Source organism: Tigriopus californicus, chromosome 5 (genome assembly GCF_007210705.1).
Source record: "Tigriopus californicus strain San Diego chromosome 5, Tcal_SD_v2.1, whole genome shotgun sequence".
Lineage (NCBI taxonomy): Eukaryota > Metazoa > Arthropoda > Copepoda > Harpacticoida > Harpacticidae > Tigriopus > Tigriopus californicus.
This window is the reverse complement of record NC_081444.1, coordinates 1,737,501-1,749,254: the sequence shown is the minus strand read 5'-3', so window position 1 is coordinate 1,749,254 and position 11,754 is coordinate 1,737,501. Positions and strand designations below refer to the sequence as shown.

The 11,754-nt window shown below is 39.8% G+C and overlaps 2 protein-coding genes across 2 annotated transcripts; one reads left to right on the top strand and one right to left on the bottom strand.

The window, feature by feature from the left end:
• Positions 1-676: 676 nt before the first annotated feature.
• LOC131881034 (CCAAT/enhancer-binding protein-like) lies at positions 677-9,060 on the top strand. Its single transcript, XM_059227788.1, has 2 exons — positions 677-1,737; positions 8,398-9,060. Exons 1-2 carry the CDS (start codon positions 1,084-1,086, stop codon positions 8,926-8,928), a joined length of 1,185 nt encoding a protein of 394 aa, XP_059083771.1. The 5' UTR covers positions 677-1,083; the 3' UTR covers positions 8,929-9,060.
• Positions 8,974-11,252, bottom strand: LOC131881035 (uncharacterized). Its single transcript, XM_059227789.1, has 6 exons — positions 11,041-11,252; positions 10,744-10,963; positions 10,554-10,670; positions 9,909-10,049; positions 9,468-9,835; positions 8,974-9,398 (listed from the first exon to the last, which is right to left on the bottom strand). The coding sequence occupies exons 2-6, from the start codon at positions 10,928-10,930 to the stop codon at positions 9,102-9,104; spliced, it is 1,110 nt and encodes a 369-aa protein (XP_059083772.1). The 5' UTR covers positions 10,931-10,963; positions 11,041-11,252; the 3' UTR covers positions 8,974-9,101.
• Between the last annotated feature and the right edge of the window lie 502 nt (positions 11,253-11,754).

The following is an 11,754-nucleotide window of genomic DNA, read 5'->3' as shown; positions in this document are numbered from 1 at the left end:
ATTCTTTTAGCCATGACTGTAACCAGATTCGCAAAGTTGCAAAAGGAATTCGTAAATCTTTGTGCAACGAGATTTTTCTTTAGAATTATTTTTTTTAGGTTTTGAAACCATTTCTATTGGCACTGCTATTATTGGCATTGTTAACCTGTTGCCGAAGGCAGCCAATCTAATCCACGAAATTGAAGAGACCCAACCGTTATTGCACAACAGACCCCCCATTTTGAAGATATCACGCTTGTGTTTTCATCCGTTACAGTATATTTATAAGGAATTCAGTAGAATAATTCCTTTGCAACATTGGCAAGTGTTCCAAACAATTCAAATGTCGTCCTAATTCCACTTTTCCAATAACACCCTTACTTCTGTCCATTCCTGTCCAATGTGATCAATGGATCTTCTTTGGGCATGCACTCTCCATACCTTTTTTCCTACTGCAACTCATGCGATCTTCAATGACGATTCCAATTGGCGAATCAATAAATTTAGAAAAATGATGGCAGCAAAAAATGGGTTGTTTGTTCATATTTATAATTGTGTTGGACACTCTCGACCAGAATGCAAGTGGGCAGTAAAAAAATCGTTTGCGTGAGTGTATCGGGCAGGAAGCCGCTACAAAGGATCCATCAAAAACACCCCCATTGCCCAACTGATCATTGGTCATTAGACAAGACACACCTCCACAGGAGAGCTCATTGGTCATCGTCGAGGGTCGACAATCCATCTAGTCGTACATTATTGTGTAGGGCGACAATTGACCAACGAAAGTTTCGATCTATCCTACTTGTCCTACGTAGCTACTTGTCAGCTTTAGAGGACAGGATCGGAAAGTGTTCTTTGTCAATGTCGTTGTATGAAATAGTTTTCATTTCTTCGAGACCCTTGCACGAGGAAGAAAGGGCAACAACTGGGAACCAACCGAACGGGATCATTTCACGGAGATTTCCAAACCTTGAAAATAGAAATTACCACATCGTTGCGTAAGGGTCAGACAATAACCATTGACCATTCATCGCCAGATCTGGGTTGTGAAACACATCCAAACATTGCCCAATTGCACAAAAACCCGACCCTGTAACATCCACCATGCCAAGTGGGTTCTGGTCCAGAGTAATTTCGTACTCGAACGGATATCCTGAAGATGACGATCCTCATCACACGAATCAACCAATGCCTTACCAACACCAGCCAACGTATTCAAGGTCGCATCCCAATATGCCCGATCCGGAATTCAGTCCCTTCTCGGGTCAGCCTGGATACCTCAATGAGTCGCATAGTTATGATCCAGCACAGTTTGACCCTTCTGCTCCTCAAGGAGATAAGTTGGAATTCAAGTATGAAGGACCCGTACAGACCTATCAACAACGGGGTTATCCATTGGCCATTCCAGATGCTTCGTCTTTTCAAACCCCGGAAATAGTGGCCCTGCCCATAAATGGGAATCCCGTTGAATATGCAATGAACCCATCTCAGGTCATGAGTGCGGTCTCACCATTTGAGGACGATATGAAGCCTGAAATTCAAGGCAAGGGTCAGCAAGGTTCGTGGTACTTGAACAATCAATCCCTTGGGAACAACTTGGATTACAATCGGAACTACTGGCAAACTCAGGCGCAACCTCTCTCCCAACCTAATCCGAGTGAGTTGTGCACGAAGTCCAATAATGCTTATCAAGAGTTGGCAATTTCGCAGGAATTCGCTCACGAACGACATCGCAAGTCATCTGAAGAACCGCTCAATGTAAGTCATCTTGAATACAACTGCATTTTATCTTTTAAAATATGTGTTGATTAGTATGATCAGCAGATTATAAGGTGGATTGACATAATTTTACATGATTATATTATTTACGTCATAAATGATATGGCCCGAAACTCTGTCCCAATGCATAAAGTACCCACGTTTTTTGGGTGCGTGTAGTAGCGATATTTTAGGCTTTTGTGCCACTTTGAAAAAATTGGGTTGAATGTAACAATAATTGAACATGAATTTGCTTGGGAAATACTTTTGATCTTAAGCAAATCACAAATGTTCAAAGCGGATTTCGATTGCAAAAGTGCAAATTTTTGGTTCACATATTAGTCAAAATTGGGCGCATGATATTGTATAGAATGGCACTAGAGTGTTAATGATGGATTAGAAATGTTAAACATGAAGTGGCAAATTTATTTCACTTGTTCTTCATATTACGCCATGGACAAGTACTTGTTTGCTATCGTTCATCTCTTCAATAAGGATGCAAAACCATATGAATGATTTCTTTGACAACAAGGAGAGAGACATCAAACAGACAAAAGCGGGCCCTAAAACGAACGAAGGTGCTTTTCATATTAGAATACACAAATTGCTTCTCTTTCTTGATGTGGTGGTTGATGGCGGCTCGACACAGAAAGAACTTGAGCCTTCTTGGAGTGCTCTTTCCTCAAATACCAAGGAGATAAGTGATACACTTCAAAAATAATGTTGTGTTTGCAATGAGGTTTGACACAGGTCTGACTCATTCAACCTGAATTAAGAATGAAACTCCAGAGCTAGGGGAGCCAGTGGATCAATTGCTTTTTTCACTCAGAGCTATAATGAGCCATTAAACAGAATCGTTCACCCTGACATAGACATTCGTTCGTTCCACCTGATTTTTTTCGTTCTCCTAAGTGGAATACATTTACAACAAAATCAAAACTGCTTCAAAGTTTTTTAAATAAATTATTGTCTTTTTAGCCGGTTAGTACGTTTTTTGGCCAAATTTCCAATTTCCCTACTTTCAAAATCATGCTATCCACTTTTTCCTCTGTTTTGACTATTTTCTTACTTGTTATCACATTTTACATCATTTTTAGCCGTTTGGTCGTTTGTGTTCTTTTCTGTTTTTTTCTTAACATGTATTTCCTTTATGGGGACTTTTTTAAATTCACTTTTCAGGTACATAATCCGTTAAAAAATTAACTCCAAGTCAGAAGTATTTAGCAATTGTATCTTCTTTTTTAGTTTGGGTTTTAAAAGGCGTTACTAACCCCTACAATAAACAATCGGATCAAATGAAAAAAGTGTCCTTAAGCCTGTTTTTTAAAGCTCATACCTCGGAGTTAGGGCTGGGGCGTTTAACCGGTATGAAAACACACTTGAGAAAGTGGTGAGTGAATGCTCATTCTGGGTAACGTCCAAGACTTGGCTCAGAGGTATGAGCGTTTAAAATACTCGCCTCTAATGTCACAAACTTAAAGAAAGATTTTTTTAAAAGGTCACATTTTGACGGCTTGGCTATGCAAACGAGCTAAATAGAGAGCCTCTAATGTCATAAACTCCAGGAAAGATTTTTTTTAAAGGTTGCATAAGATGCTGGGCTCTTTACAGTTAGTCCTAGAGGCTAAGTTACGTTTGATTAGTAAAAGTTGCTCGGCAAGTATCGTCCAAAGAAAAGAAGAGTCCGCAAAGATGTGAACCAATTTAAAAAACCAGTTGTAATAAGCCTGTTACAGTACGAATGCAACCAATGCAAAAGGCCTAATTCCATTTACATACCCTTTTCAAATCTCTACAGGGCATAATTAAGATAAATAAAAGTTTTGGACAATTTGATGCATTAAAATATGTTTGTTTGTGGTGACTCTTAGACCTGTGTCAGCTACATTCTAATATGTAGTCAATTACAATTACAAATACAAATACTGTACATTCGTTTCAGATGTAATTGATAAAATTACTTCATTTTGAAATGCAATTACAATTACAAGAAAATGTAACTGCAATCACAGAGTGATATAGGTCTGGTGGTTCTTGACCGATGATTGGTAGTACATATGAATATGCTGTTGATTTGTTAAAGAGTCAGTTATCTTCATTGATAAAAGGTGTTCTATCATGGAACATTCCCGCTCCTTGACTACTTAAAATCCACAGTGGGATGATTTGGGAGCATCTTTTTGTGGGAAAGCAACTTAAAGCGAACTATTATTACTTAAAGAATAAGCCCCATTGGAGGGGTCCAATCAGCCAGAATAAAATACAATTACCCGCTCGCCAATCCAATGCAGCGCTAACTAATAAACCAAAGCTGATCCATTTGAAATGGGCGCTCTGAACATTAAATTTCCTTGAGAAGCTTTATTTAATATCAAAACATTACGTGTGATCTAATCTGAAAATTAGTCAATAGACTGTATAGTGGAACCTTGTGGAACTTCCGCGGCATTTGAATCTGCCAATGCTACTTAATTAATTTATCATCGTAGCCGCCCAGAAAAACAAATGATCCGTAAATTATAGGGTGGGCCATTTAAATCTGCCGCTTTTTTGAAGCTTCATAACTCATGATTGGTTCGTTAAAGGTGAAAATCGTATTTTAGGGAAGTAAGCTATGCGCCTTGTGAGTTTAGACTTAAAAAATGGCGGCTTCAACTTAATTCTCCTTCACAAAATAATGGAAAAACAACTTGTCTTAATTCGAAGCCACGCTGAAAACGAACGCAATTAGCTCATCTCCGGTCTGATCATAGTACCAATAGAACATGCAGGATACTTGATTGTCATCACTCTTGGGACCTCATGAGTGCTTTTGACCAATCACCTGTGATTTTGACCTGATCTTGGTAGAAGCTTTTTTGTAGGAAAAGATCCAAATCATGTTTGATTGAACTGGATTCTTGAGTTTGTTCAACAATTTCGCATAGATCTTCAGAAGGGCCCTTGCCTTCATTTTTTGGACAACAATTGACCTTTTCCCATCTTGGAGGAATGATACACCAAATCATCTCGAACAATGACCTGAATGGTTGATAAGGGGTCTTTAAATTTCCAAGAAACGACCTTGACAGATATTCATGGATCGTAATCAATCGTATTGACCAAACCATCGCTTTCTTCGGGACCTTTCATCAACTTTTCAGTTGCCCGCAGTCCCATAGTCGTAATTACAGTCAATCAAAGCTTTTCTAATACTCTTGATTGTCCTGTGGGTCATGTTTATAAGGTCAGGAATCTCGAAATTTCCCTTCTCAGTGTGGCGGAAAATTGAGACTGGATGTTCTTTTTAAGATTTTGTGAAAGAAAATTAAGGTGGAAAATGAATTTTTGATATCTAAACTCACACAGGGAGAAAAGCTTACTTCCCTAGAATTACTATTTGCACCTTTGACGAACCGAACCAATCACGAGTTATGAAGCTTACAAGTGGAGGCAAATTTAATTGGCTTACCCAGTTGGAATTTACGAGTGGGTTTGAAGCTTGCTTTATGGTCGACCACTAGTGTCACGTACCTCCTTGATATGAAGGGAACACATGGCTATGGCCAAAGGAGTTACTTCATTTGATCTTAAAGAACCGGCCTCATCATATGATAGAAAATCGTTTATTGCAAACTTCTCAATTTTCTGCTCGTTATAAAAATAAAAAGCGTTATTTCTGAGGTGTAGTGATTAGTCACGTACTCCATGGATTAGTAAAGCTCGGAAAAATAACTTGTTTTGCCATTAAGCAACAACCTAGAGATTTGAATGCGAGTTGTGTCTGCTCATAGGTAAACGCGAAGAGCTACCTACCTCTGTAAAAAAAGGAAAACTAGTTCTGACAACAATCTGGAATTTACCCTCAACGCCAAAACAAGTTATTTTTCTTACGTTTAGAGATTACCACTCCGACATAATACGGTGTTTGCATGTCGAGCAGAAATTCGAGAGGGTTACGCTGACCGGTTTTCTTGCCAATGCTGAGACCCGTTTTTAAAAAGATGTTGAGTATCTGATTTGCAAATATCTATCCACTTGATTCGTATCAAGGAGCTATTAGCCATTTGAAGTATAGAAAATTGAAGGAAAAACGTAGTTCGGCGCTTTGATTTTGGGCATTTTGTGGAAGGAGAATTCAGACAACCAATTACAGCTGGGCAGACAAAAACTGAATTTGTCATTTATTTCAGTTTTCTGGCTTATTGAAGCAAACAGTATTCTAATATTGAGGTAAGATTGGAGTTTTTAGCACTGCCCACTCGATAGTTGAAGATTGACCCTCTGGGATTGACTTTGATCTATTGTTAGAAATCGCAAGCGGCAATCTTGTATTTTAGGTTGGTCCATATCCTTTGTAATCCATTTGCCGTTGGACAACTTATGAATGTCACCGATCGTTTTCCTCTAAAGACCTACATCTGAAAATCTAGGAACACAAATAATCACTAAAGGTGCTCAAATTCGACCTACATCCGAGCTAGGAGCTTTATAGCCTGGCCTGGGTTCAGTTTTTTCGCACATTCGAATCGTCAAATTTTTGCAATTTCTATTCGACATGAAAATGATATTTTTTTTGTCGTGGTCTATTGATACCTAAAAGAATTGAAAACGTTAACGTTCTTTTCTGATGCAAAAAAATCATTTACACCATGACAAGTAAGCAAGGAAATATTGAAAATTGCAAGTGTGATGGTTGGGGAAGGAGTAAAAAATAAATAAAAATAAAAATGACGAGTGGCTAGAATATGACAATTTTTATTATCATAAAGTATGCAAAACAACCAACCAAAAAACAAATTAGTGTTTCACATTCAAATAAATTTTTATTGATAAATTAGTATTCCAGAATAGATGGTGTGGTTTTCCCAAGGTAATTTTGTTCAATATCTACTCCGTGGCATTAGCAATTGGTGCAGCCATTGTGAAATCTATTGAAACAAAATTAAATGGAATATGTCTCAGCAATCCTTTTTAAATTTGACTTGAATTCTTGCTTACTTTTGCAATCATTTCAACGGGACATATCGTAACAGGACCACATAACTTCCTTCGGAATACTGGCCCATGCAGCAATAAACCTATGTCAAGACCAGACCTAAACGACGGGCTGTTTCAAATGATTGATCTGAGAGATCAGAACTTGCACCAAAGTCCACGGAAGTTTCCCCGCACTGATGCAGTGGACAATGCTTCAGGGGAGATGGTACAGTCTCTCTGTGATCAGTAGACCTAAAGAATGGCTTCCTTGCCGAAATATCTTTCATGGTTGAGAAAAAGTTGAAAAAAAGTGGTGAAAATGCAAGAAAAAGTTGCAATAATGCGAATAGAATAGTGTCCATGGGGTAAGCCCCTTTTAGCCTCTTTTGGCTGACTAGGTTTTCTTCTGGAGCCCACTGTTATCATTGACTAGGGCGCTTTTGTTCTCAAAATCATTTTGAGTTTAGGCTTGGGCCTGTTTCTCAACATGCCTTGGCTTAAACCCGTCCCTCAATGGCAAGTATAACTCAACTCCATCTTCCTTTTTTACCGACCTCCCTCCCCAAACAGAAAGCATGATATTCAATTGGTTTCTAGACCAAATATTGTATGAAGCTTAAGTGGTAACAATTATACGAATCATAATCTTTCTCTATTATAGTACCGGGGATTACATTCCTTGTAGCGGTTAGTAAAGACTGGAAAAAATGTAAAAGCTTCTGGGTGAGGATTCAATTCTTTATCTGATCATGCTGTAGGGAAGTAATTGAAAAAGGTCACAAACAGAAAAAAAGTAAAGAAGTAAGCAGATAAGGACCCAAACGACAAGAAAAGGCCTAGAAATGTCCTGAAATGGGAAAACTAGAACGAAAAAGTTTTTAAAAAGAGCTGAAAAGTGGGTAAATTAGAAATTTGGCACAATTTACCCCCCCCCCATAAAGGCCAAAGGATTCTTTTTTCAGGTTTGCAATTTTATATTCGAGGCTCTCCAACGTCTATCCTTGTTATGACAACCAATTTTGGCGGTCTTCGTGAGAAATATTGAAACGAAATTGAATTGAATGTCTCACTCACCTCTATTCAAAACTTCAGTTCGGTGTTTTGCGTAATTTAACAATGATGCGAACTTTTATTAGTCATGTTCTAGACTGCAGATTTATCAACAAATTAAAGGGTGCTTGAACTCACCCATCTGTGTTCAAATGTTCATTTATAAGAACTTGTCCCTCCTCCCACATTTCCTATTTATGGTAACGACAACATATTTTTCAGAAATGTTGTCTTATTTGAACTTACCTGTTCAAATGTTCACTTATACGATTTTTTTTCTCCTCGTATATTCACTAGCCAGGGCGTAGAGAACATATAAAAAACCTGCCCTAGTTGAAACCTGTTACACAATTTAGCACAATCCCTCCGCCTTTCTGTCGCTGAAACCGGGAAATGCACTCCTTGTCTGAAGGCTTAGCAAACATTCAATTACCATACTTTCCATGTGGCTCAGATTGCTCTCGTGACAAAATGGAACGACTGAAACTAATTATGAGAATCACTTCTGTGGCATCCTTGAAAATTTGAATCACACTGTCACGACCAGAGGCCTTCAGTGATGCCGGAATCATTCGTAGTTTAGCAATTAAGACACAAGACATCAAGCCACAATCATGGCTAATCTCTCTTTTGCATCCTTTCATGTTCCAGCTCTCCGCCCTTCCCAATTTGGATCAAGCACATGGAACGGTACCTTACCGTCAAAGCCAACCAATGTCTCTACCCGATCCCACCCACATGAACGACTTCTACGAAAACGGGCCAAAATTCTCTTCAAATAACAATCATCATCTTCAAGACTCAAACGTGTTGGACCATCATCATCCTCATCACCATCATCTACGGAACAAACATTTCCTCACTCCTTATTGCGATGAACATGAACGGCACCTGGTCACTCCAGGGCTTGGACACTCGAGCAAGATGGCTTCAACCGCCAACCATGTCAAAGGCCCGAAGGAAAAGACCATGCAATACATGCTTCGTAGAGAGCGGAATAACATCGCGGTCCGCAAATCGAGGGAGAAGGCCAAGAGGAGCTTTGAGGAACTGGTGAGGAAGGAAAAGTTTTTGAAGGAGAGGAACGCCTCATTGGAGCTCAAACTCGCCAAGTTGAGCAGAGATGTGATTAAATTAAGAGGCTATTACCGATCCCTGAAAGAGGCTGGCATGGTCAACTGACGCAGAGAACAGTATGGAGAGTACAATCATTGACCCGTCTTGATCTGTGTTAATTGATATTGTTTATGAGAGCTTCTTGTGATATTATAATGATTGAGGTTGAAACACGAAACATACTTGAAACTACCCCCTTCGAAACAAAAGCTAGGCTTCTTCAACACAAAGAAACACACTCATGCTTGAACCAATCGACAATCCTCTTCATCTTGATCCTGATCGTTCGTTTCCTCGCCGTGGTTCTCAATCATATCTGGATTGGTATCCGACGAGACCAAATCATTCGAAATACTACTGGTAGTCACTGGAGAGATTAAAACTGCCGTTGGAACATCATTCTGAGAGTCACGCCCACTTCCTTGGGCCGACAGAGTCGCGGTTTCGACTGAGTTTTGCTTCGAGAAGGTCAAGTTTTTGGAATCCAAACCCGCTGCAATGGCTTGTTGTTCCTTATCAATATCCACAGCCACCGCCTGAAAGCAATAACAGAAGACATTTACCATCAGTTCCATCCTTTTCGGTCTATTCCATTGGGTTCTTACCTCGTACGGAGGTGGTGGGCTGGATGCACGGCCTCGTCTCAAAGTGTTCCTCGGAGATGGAACACTGGAAATCGAGGCTGAGTGAGTCACCTGGCTGCAGCTCCGATCTTCTTCAATGGTAACTGTTGTGGTTGAAGGGGGTTCCGTGGCCACGTTGGACTGTGCCAGAGAGACTTGGCCGTGAAGACTGGGCCGAGGTTGAGTATTAGAATGCAGAGAGTTGGGCCGTGATTGGCAAGAGATCGAGGTCGAATGGTTCTGACTGAAGTTCAAAGCACACGTGCTGGCACTTTCGTTTTCGGGTTTCATCTGGTGGAACGTCGAGTACACCACCACCCAAAAGTAAATACCCAGGGCTTGGATCGGTGCTACCAGAATTGCAAAGATAGCGATAAGGCTATGAAAAGGCTACCTTTTTAAACAGTAATTTAAGCTCCTTACCGAGGGTGAAAAAGATGACAAATGAGAAATCATTGGCGTAACTGAACATGGCGGCCAGAATCATGACCACGGAGAACAATCTTGAACAAAACGACGTAACTAGCCAAGGAATCAGGAAATATCGGCGTTCGCAAGCCACCCCTGAAAAAAATAATATTGACTGTACATGGATTAAGCCTAACAATCTGCTCATTTGTAGCTTAGTAGGTAAGAGGGGAAGAATCCAGAATCTAGTATATAAAATTACAAAACCAAAAACCATTTCCACCCTCCTATTTCCTCCCAAAAGTATTGCAGTTTTGTCTTGAACAAATTAAGCGATATTTCAGATGTTGAAAAGATATAGACAAAGCTTCACATATAGTAGTTGTGCTTGCCAATCGCTGAATTTAACAACATTTAGCAAATATAGAAAAACCTTGAGTAACCCACCGTTTATGCATCACAAATCATGACCCTATTAAGATCAACTTTATTGTGCCCTATATAAAAATATGTATGTAGGCAGCGTTTGGCTTAAAACCATTAGCAATCCCCGGTCCTTAAATCTAATTGGCATTTGGTCATGAAAATGTCAATTGCCTACAATTTAGAGATTTGGCCAATTAACCTTCGGCGACCCATCCTACTTTAGCTCAAGATTACCAGTAATGAGTAAAATGGAATCAAAGGTGAAGATTACGTCCACCGCGACAAGAAATGACCAAGTCATCCGACTGAAATACTCAATGTTGGGAATATCATCGTCTCCAATATCGCGAACTGAAAAAGCAATCAATGATATAAGACTTCAGTACCAAAAGAACGGATGCCTAATTCACACTATTTTACTCACCCCCAGTGCTTCTTTGTTGCTTTACGAATTCGCCAATATAGTACTCATGATGTTGTAGGATGAGGACATGGGGCACCATGGAGAGAACCGCGAAGAGGATACCAAAGCATCCCAAGATCACGGTTCCACTTCGTGGTGAGAAGCACACGCAACAACGCTTTAACAGGACCATTTTCAAGTCTGGCATTTATTCACCAATGTGGAACCAACCAACTCGAACCTGTCATGAAATGAAGCAAGCTTCTAGATCTTTGATTTGACACATGATCATTAGGAGCAATCGGAGAGGTTGCTTACCAATCTCAAATGCCATATTCCCAGAACTACGAAGACGACGACGGTGAAGGTCAAGAGGACCAAAAGTTTTCCAAACACTTCGCAGCTTCACCCTTGGGATTTGGAGCAAAATTCAGCTGCTCTCTTTCGATTATGGAAACCAAGGGCTGTGTAGATTATTGAAAATAGAAGCTGCATACCGAAGGAGCAGAGAGAGAGTAACAGAGAGAAAGAGGGAGAGAGCTTTCTCCAATTGAAGAGGGCGCCTTTATGGCTCTCGAGGAAAGAAAGGAAAGTCCCCTTGTTCCAAACCAGCTGGAACGACAATCTGCGTCTTTTCGGTCTGAACATCGCAGGACAAGGGAACGTTGGACCTTATCTCCAACTTAGACGGAAGTGTAATCTTTAAATGTCAATGAGGGATTTATTTGTTCAGCTAATGTTTTTCATCTCTCTCATCGACAAATCTGTCCGGTTGGTCCAAATTGTGGGGATTATTTTTGCTTTGGAGCAGACTGAAAAAAACCTGTTATTCTGACTGAACCATAGACCTTCTTGCTACAGAAAATTCGATTGTTTTTTATTACTTTACTTGCCATTGATTAATGGCGTTCTTTACTTAAGTGTTGTATGAACTAGAAGTTTCGTACTCTTCGTCTCTGTGGGAAGTAATGGCACGCTTTGAAAATTTCGAAGTAGAGGTCATATTCTAGCTTTACAACTGTACTTCAGATG

What these genes read in the sequence shown, in the direction of transcription:
- LOC131881034 (XM_059227788.1), top strand. Translation starts at nt 1,084, where the DNA reads ATGCCAAGTGGGTTCTGGTCCAGAGTAATTTCGTACTCGAACGGATAT. An exon ending in CATCTGAAGAACCGCTCAAT is followed by an intron (nt 1,738 to 8,397) that starts GTAAGTCATCTT and finishes TTCATGTTCCAG; the next exon opens with CTCTCCGCCCTTCCCAATTT.
- LOC131881035 (XM_059227789.1), bottom strand. Translation starts at nt 10,930, where the DNA reads ATGCCAGACTTGAAAATGGTCCTGTTAAAGCGTTGTTGCGTGTGCTTC. An exon ending in GCAACAAAGAAGCACTGGGG is followed by an intron (nt 10,671 to 10,743) that starts GTGAGTAAAATA and finishes TTGCTTTTTCAG; the next exon opens with TTCGCGATATTGGAGACGAT. An exon ending in TTCCATTTTACTCATTACTG is followed by an intron (nt 10,050 to 10,553) that starts GTAATCTTGAGC and finishes TATTTTTTTCAG; the next exon opens with GGGTGGCTTGCGAACGCCGA.